General features: G+C 41.9%; 1 protein-coding gene across 1 annotated transcript; it reads left to right on the top strand.

Annotated features, from left to right (window-relative positions):
- The first annotated feature begins 1,815 nt into the window (after window positions 1-1,815).
- On the top strand, window positions 1,816-6,340 carry LOC115180246 (serine/threonine-protein kinase pim-3). Its single transcript, XM_029742183.1, has 6 exons — window positions 1,816-2,300; window positions 2,645-2,754; window positions 2,908-2,958; window positions 3,074-3,437; window positions 4,311-4,487; window positions 4,674-6,340. Exons 1-6 carry the CDS (start codon window positions 2,213-2,215, stop codon window positions 4,868-4,870), a joined length of 987 nt encoding a protein of 328 aa, XP_029598043.1. The 5' UTR covers window positions 1,816-2,212; the 3' UTR covers window positions 4,871-6,340.
- The last annotated feature ends 2,141 nt before the right edge of the window (window positions 6,341-8,481 follow it).

Genomic DNA, 8,481 nt, shown 5'->3' with positions numbered 1-8,481 from the left:
GTTCTGGCCTGGTTTAGATCTTATCTGTCGGAAAGATATCAGTTTGTCTCTGTGGATGGTTTGTCCTCTGACAAATCAACTGTAAATTTCGGTGTTCCTCAAGGCTCCGTTTTAGGACCACTATTGTTTTCACTATATATTTTACCTCTTGGTGATGTCATTCGGAAACATAATGTTAACTTTCACTGCTATGCAGATGACACACAGCTGTACATTTCGATGAAACATGGTGAAGCACCAAAATTGCCCTCCCTGGAAGCCTGTGTTTCAGACTTAAGGAAGTGGATGGCTGCAAATGTTCTACTTTTAAACTCAGACAAAACAGAGATGCATGTTCTAGGTCCCAAGAAACAAAGAGATCTTCTGTTGAATCTGACAATTAATCTTGATGGTTGTATAGTCGTCTCAAATAAAACTGTGAAGGACCTCGGCGTTACTCTGGACCCTGATCTCTCTTTTGACGAACATATCAAGACTGTTTCAAGGACAGCTTTTTTCCATCTACATAACATTGCAAAAATCAGAAACTTTCTGTCCAAAAATGATGCAGAAAAATGAATCCATGCTTTTGTCACTTCTAGGTTAGACTACTGCAATGCTCTACTTTCTGGCTACCCAGATAAAGCACTACATTAACTTCAGTTAGTGCTAAACACGGCTGCTAGAATCTTGACTAGAACAAAATGTTTTTTATCATATTACTGCTAACCTAAAGCATTACATGGGCTTGCTCCTACCTATCTTTCCGATTTGGTCCTGCCATACATACCTACGGTCATAAGACGCAGGCCTCCTTACTGTCCCTAGAATTTCTAAGCAAACAGCTGGAGGCAGGGCTTTCTACTATAGAGCTCAATTTTTATGTAATGGTCTGCCTACCCATGTGAGAGACGCAGACTCGGTCTCAACCTTTAAGTCTTTATTGAAGACTCATCTCTTCAGTAGGTCCTATGATTGAGTGTAGTCTAAAGGTGAACAGAAAGGCACTGGAGCAATGAACCACCCTTGCTGTCTCTGCCTGGCCAGTTCTCCTCTCTCCACTGGGATTATCTTCTCTACTGGGATTCTCTGCCTCTAACCCTATTACAGTGGCTGAGTCACTGGCGCTCTTCTATTTATTTTTTATTACCTTTATTTAACTAGGCAAGTCAGTTAAGAACAAATTCTTATTTCAATGATGGCCTAGGAACAGTGTTCAGAAAGACAGAATTGTACCTTGTCAGCTCGGGGATTCAAACTTGCAACCTTTTGGTTACTAGTCCAACGCTCTAACCACTAGGCTACGCTGCCACCCCATGCCATACCTAGGAGGGGTGCGTCACTTGAGTGGGTTGAGTCACTGACGTGATCTTCCTGTCTGGGTTGCCCCCCCCTGATTGATTGATTGATTGATTGGTCCCCTCGAACGCGCCCATTGCGTCCCAGAGCAAATGGGAAGGGCGTCTCGGAATTCCCACCACGTGGGCGCAAATCACCCTTTCATGATAATGAGCATTTGATTGGTCCAAATCGAAAACATGGTAATTGTATAAACCATCTCATTGGTTAAGTCCTCCAGGTTCCTAGAGAACACAGCGCAAAGCCTCCAGACAAGAGATCCTTGGGCGTCTCATACTATGAGAAAGTAGTACGTGTATACATATCATTATATCTGAGAAATTACACAATGGTTATTTTTATATTGTATAAATCTTCATTAATTCCTCTATCTCTACATTTCAATTAATTATTGCCGGATATAACGACAAAATCCAGGAAAATACCGAGTAGTCTTTCGGGGCGGAGGGATACAACCATCCTCCACTCGTTAAAAAAACATTGGCGTTATAGAAAAGGTTGGAAAGATCGTGACAAAGCTCAGACAGCAAATACATTCCGTAATATCGACACAGTCTTTTGGATTTCTTACCATCTTCTGCGATTGCTAATAGATAACCGTTCTGCAAGTCTACTGTTTTCAGTACTTCAAGAAAACTGTCGTCTTCAAAGTGCATGAATTAAGATACAGGATTCTCGTTGTACGCAGCGTTTCAATCTGGAAAAGGACGATGCGGCATTTTATTTGAGACATCGACGGGGCGGGTGGAGTTGGCACACTGGATTTATTAGCTAGCCGTTACCAGCGCTAACCTTTTCAATCATATTTACATAGGATTGGATCAGAATCTACCTTTTCAGATAACCACGAATTTAGTTAGTCTTCCGTTCGAATATGTTGTTGTCAAAGTTTGGCTCATTCTCGCACATTTGCCACCCTTCGAGCATGGACCATTTACCGGTGAAAATACAGCTCCAGACAGGTATGATTCGAACTTGCTGTCATTCTTCGTGCTTTACATAGCCGGAAAATATGGACTGTTTATTGAACTAGATTTATGTTAGTCATTCATGCTTCCAATAATGAAATATTTGTATTTTACTAACTAACTCTAAAATCCTTGCATGGAACTATTTTAAAGGGCTTCGTACTGTCGATATGCAAGCCAACTGTGATTAACATAGCTAACGTTAGCTAGGTACTATACCTGTCTGTGTCTGGAAAAGCTAACGTTAGTCAACAGCTGCGACTCGATTGCCTATCTTGCACTGTGAAAGACGAGACTATCGTGTATGCTTATCTGCTCTCAATTTGATGTTTCTCCAGTTAAAGTGGAAAAGGAGCCGTTCGAAAAGGTTTACACAGTGGGATCCGTGCTGGGCAGCGGTGGATTCGGCACGGTCTACGCCGGTAGTCGGCTCTCGGATGACGCACTGGTAAGAACAGGAGTGCTTTGATCTCGGCACATGGCGCCATCAAGGCATCTCATAGTTATTTACTAACTTACTTCGTTGTTGCTGCTATGTATCTCTTCGCGTCTGGCTACAATGTATCTGATGTGTGTGTTTTTTTTTCTCTCCCGAAATTAGGTCGCAGTGAAACATGTGCCGAAGGAGCGGGTGACCGAATGGGGAACTATTGTAAGTATCACCACTCGGGTTTGTTTAGGTTTTTCACCCATGTCAGTTGTTGTTTTTTGATAATTGAATTGATTCTAGGTCACTCAACTCATTTGTGATTCATATTTTCTTACAGAATGGTGTGATGGTGCCTTTGGAGATTATTTTATTGAAGAAAGTCAGTTCATCGTTTCGGGGGGTTATAAAACTCCTGGATTGGTATGAGCGACCAGACGGCTGGTTGATTGTTATGGAACGACCGGAGCTGGTCAAGGATCTTTTCGATTTCATAACGGAGAAGGGCGCTTTGGATGAGGAGACAGCAAGGGGATTTTTCCGTCAGGTTTTGGAGGCTGTCCGCCACTGCTACAGCAGCGGGGTAGTTCACAGAGATATCAAAGATGAAAATCTGCTTGTAGACCTACGCACTGGGGAGCTCACGCTTATTGACTTTGGTTCAGGGGCGATTCTCAAGGACACGGTCTACACTGACTTTGACGGTATGTACTCTACCTTTACTCAATGCGTTGCCAGCAGTGGCTCAGATGTATTTTCTGGGTTTGTTGTGTTTTTGAAGGTGCGTTATAGTCTGCACTGACCCATGACTTGCTTTCAGCTATATTTTTTTGTTTTAGTATAGATACCTACTCGCCTTATTAGATCATCTGATGATATAATATCCCCCCCTCTCCTCTGTATTGGCTGGTGTGTCCACACGACGCTGTGACGCAGTGGTTTGTTTTTGGTACCTCATAAAGAGTTTTCCCTCGGGTGGTGATGTTATCAGCAACGTTTATAAGCCGATCCTTATTCATTTTGATTATCCCTATGTAGTTAATTTAAAGTACCTTTAGAAATGTCATATTAGTCAATTTAACACACTAGTGTAGTAAAATAGGTTTTTGTTATGTTGATAATTGTCTGTGTTAAGAAACGCTCATTTCAAAGCCTTTAGGTAATGGCTATTGGGCCAGCTGCCACGTAACATCTGTTTGTTGTGAAACCTGAGCTTGGACTGATTCATGTCATGTGATGGCTCACATTGCTCACTCGAGTTTTTGTTTGGTATCCAAGTTACTCATGCCTGGAGGGAGGGGAGTGAGGCGGGTCACCCAGTTACATAGAGATTTGTTGTGGAAAAGAAAAAGGCATTATAACATCCTTGTTTTAGATGGAATTACACTTGCCTTGTTCAGCCTTTAGAGAGACATTATCTGACTATTTTTAAATATCCATCATTTATAAACTTTCCAAATCATACAGTATTGCAATATAGGCCTATTTATATTATTATTGTCACAAATGTCCCAAATAAACTGTTTTGATGCTATTATAAAAGTAAAAAAGTCACTAACCAGCCTTTTCTTCCCCAGGTACAAGAGTATATAGTCCGCCAGAGTGGATCCGCTTCCATAGATACCACGGGCGCTCGGCTACGGTGTGGTCGCTAGGGGTGCTGCTGTACGACATGGTCTGTGGAGACATCCCCTTTGAGCAAGACGAGGAAATCCTCCAGGGGAGACTGTACTTCAGGAGGAGAGTGTCTAATGGTGTGTACTACCTCCAATATACAACCTACATTCATAACACATTTCTAGTCTTAAAACATATTTCTTAACACTATTTTCTATTTCATTTCTTCCTGCCTGTGTGTTCCTATAACCCTCCATCTCCCTCTTGAGATTGTCCCATAAAATACTAATCCATGTTTTCCCCTTTTCTCTCCCTCCTTCCAGAGTGCCAGCAACTGATCAAGTGGTGCCTGTCATTACGGCCCTCAGACAGGCCTACTCTAGAACAGATTCTTGACCACCCGTGGATGCGCTTGGCTGGGGAAGTGTCGATGTCCTCCAAGCCTGAGGATGGGGACATCCGGCTGAGGACCATCGACACGGACACATCTAGCACAAGCTCCAGCAAGGAGAGCCTATGAAAGAGAGAAGAGGGGATGAGAGGAGAAAAGGAGTGAATGGACATGAGGGGGGGGGGGGGGGGTGTTTAACTGGACTTAAAAGGGCTCTGGTCCTTATGCCCCACCATGGCTTGGGCTGGCAGAATTATTTTTGGTTTCCTTTTGTAGGGAATTATTATAATTTATTATGGTTTGTTCTTCCTTTATCTTTTGTTTATTTTTTATAACTCATGAATTGTTTCCTAATGTGGAACATTTGCTGTTTGGGCGGTCTTTACCAGTGACTATTTATTTTGGACGTTATTATTTTCTAATTTGTTATAACAAGACTGATTTATGCATCTGGTTTAAAGCCCCTTATTCAGACAGACATAGCTGCTCTCATAGAGCTTGGAGAATGCTTTATATTTAAATGTTTTTGATTTGGAGTGCCTTTTTGAAAGCTGCTTCTCGGGGGGCTTTTGTCATAACTTTTTGTTGTTATAACCCTTTCGGGCTGGTTTGTACGTATCCCACCCTGTCATGATGGAGATTAGTTGTCTTCCTCCATAAGAGTGTGGTAAACAACACCACCCAGCATTCTTCGGGATCATAAAATAGAGGATGAAGGTGGGAGTTGACTGTTGACCATGGAATACTTGAAATGCAACTCACTCACACTGCGCCTCCTTACTAAGCTGCTCACTCATACTACAGCCTCGAGTTGTTTGGATTTCTCAAAATTGGATCCTTTCATTTCTGAATGTATACTAAAACAACATTATCTCTGTGTTTAGCCCCTTGGAAATGTATTTTAATTGAATGTTTTGCCTTTCCCCATCTCACTACTGGCACTACATTGCTCTTGCCCTGGACTGGTGTATCATGGCTTAAGTGTGAAATGCACAATCAATGCAATATTCATGGTCTCAGTTATGTCTTTTACAATACAAATATTGTGCAGTTTTTTTCCCATGCTTTTAATTTATTCAGAACGTGTAGACATTCCACACTCTTTTGGCTCATTTTATTTATTGTAGATGTTTAAGAGAAGGGGAGAAATTCCAGAATTTGCATATCTTTACATGGCCTTTTTTGCATTCCTGTAATGATATTTTTACTTCATTATTTTTTTTTTTTAGATTGTGGATGGATGCACTGAAGTTGTCGAAAGGGAATAAAACAAGGTTTACTTAAATTTGGAAGAGCTATGAATGTGATTGAACTATTTTTTTATAGTCATGTAATGTTGGATTGAATTAATCTAAAAGTACATCTGCTTTTTGGGGTACATTACACGTGTGCTGTCTCCATGCATTGAACTCCATGGACGCACATGGCTATTGGGTTGGATAAGGCTATTCTAGTTAGTGACTATGATGAATCTGTGGCTTGCCTGGTGTTAGATATTCTCTTTCAGTTTAGCTGTATGACATGAATGATAGCGATCTGGTGATGCAGATTTTTTTTTTTATACAAACATTTCAATTAAATCCCTTTGTACATAAATCATACTTGTGTCGTCTTATTGACCTACTGCTAAAAATTCTTCATACAGTCATTGATGAAACTCTATAAACCAAACATTGTTAAATGGGTAAGGATGTTTGCATATATCTATATACAGTCAGAACAACCTCAATTTGTCGGGCATGGACTCTATAAGGTGTCAAGCAATCCACAGGGATGCTGGCCCATGTTTGTATATCTATTTATTATGGATCTACAGCAGCTACTCTTCCTGGGGTCCAGCAACATAAGACTTACATATAGTTTAAAATACTACATGACATTACATTTCATAACACCTTCCCCAACACATTCATTGTGTGCCCTCAGGCCACCACTCCACCACCACATACTTACAATACAACATCCAGGTGCCTGTGTGTCTTTTCTCAGTCCCCGCTGTTCCATAAGGTGTATTTTTATCTGTTTTTTCAATCCGATTCTATTGCTTGCATCAGTTACCTGATGTGGAATAGAGTTCCATGTAGCCGTGGCTCTATGTATTACTGTGCACCTCACATTGTCTGACTCCAATGCTTCCCACAGTTGTGTCAAGTTGGCTGGATGTCCTTTTGGTGGTGGACCATTGACACACACAGGAAACTGTTGAGCATGAAAAACCCAGCAGCGGTGCAGTTCTTGACACAAACCAGTACGCATAGCACCTACTACCATACGCCATTCGTAGGCACTTAAATCTTTTGTCTTGTCCATTCACCCTCTGAATGGCACACATACACAATCCATGTCTCAATTGTCTCAAGGTTTAAAAATAATTTAACCTGTCTCCTGCCCTTCATCGACACTGATTGAAGTGGATTTAACAAGTGACAATAAGGGATTATAGCTTTCACCTGGTGTCATGGAAAGAGCAGGTGTTTGAAATGTTTTGTATGCTCAGTGTATGTGACGTGGCTATATTAGCTGCACACAGAGAAGGACTGGGTAGGAATGAGGCAGGAATGAGGCAGGAGCCAGGGACATGCATCATCACACTCACAACACAACCCTGAACCTAGCTAGAACTAATTGCTTTTCCGTTTTATGCTGCCGGCCTCATCTGCCTGCCATACAATAACAATAACGTAAGTCACTCCATTATTGGTAGAGCAGAGCAGTGGGCTGTGAGAAAGAGAAATGTAGACGATGTTCGTCATCATCTGTAAGTCAGTGTTCTCCAGGAAGTGGTAGTGGGGGATGGAGGGACGAGTGTTGTTGTTGTGGTGGGGAGGTGCTGCCCCCTCTGGTGACTCCCTGCCCATGAGCTGTTATGGCACCTCACCGTAGATAATGACCATAGGCACAGATCTAGGCGCTACCCCTCAAGCTAAACCTTAACTGTTTGAAGTGAAAAACACATAACAGATCTTAGTTCAGTGTCTAAGTCAAGTGTCCATGGTTAACCATTAAAGTGTATCCTAAATATGATATGCAAAGTACATTTTTATAGCTCTCCCTATCTAAAAATCACACATCATCAAATCAAATCAAATACAATTGTATTTTTCAAATGTGCCAAATACAACAGGTGTAGACCTTACAGTGAAATGCTTACTTACAAGCCCTTAATCAACAATGCAGTTTTAAGAAAATACCTAAAAAAAGTAAGAGATAAAAATAACAAATAATTAAAGAGCAGCAGTAAAATTACAATAGCGGGCTATATACAGGGGGTACCAGTACAGAGTCAGTATGCGGGGCACTGGTGTCGAGGTAATTTAGTAGCAGCAGCGTAGAAGAGGAGGGGGGGCAATGGAAATAGTCTGGGTAACCATTTCATTAGATGAGTCTTATAGCTTGGGGCTAGAAGCTGTTTAGAAGCCTCTTGGACCTAGACATGGCGCTCTGCGGTAGCAGACTAGAGTGGCTGGAATCTTTGGCAATTTTTAGGGCCTTCCTCTGACACTGCCTGGATTTATAGGTCCTGGATGGCATGAAGCTTGGCCCCGGTGATGTACTGGGCAGTACGCACTATCATCTGTAGTGCGGTCGGAGGCCGAACAGTTGCCATGCCAGGCGGTGATGCAACCCGTCAGGATACTCTCGATGGTGCAGCTGTAAAACCTTTTGAGGATCTGAGGTCCCATGACAAATCTTTTCAGTCTCCTGAGGGAGAATTTGTTTTTGTCGTGCCCTCTTCACGA

Source organism: Salmo trutta, chromosome 40, assembly GCF_901001165.1.
Source record: "Salmo trutta chromosome 40, fSalTru1.1, whole genome shotgun sequence".
NCBI classification, from domain to species: domain Eukaryota; kingdom Metazoa; phylum Chordata; class Actinopteri; order Salmoniformes; family Salmonidae; genus Salmo; species Salmo trutta.
This window is presented reverse-complemented; position numbering and strand designations above follow the sequence as displayed.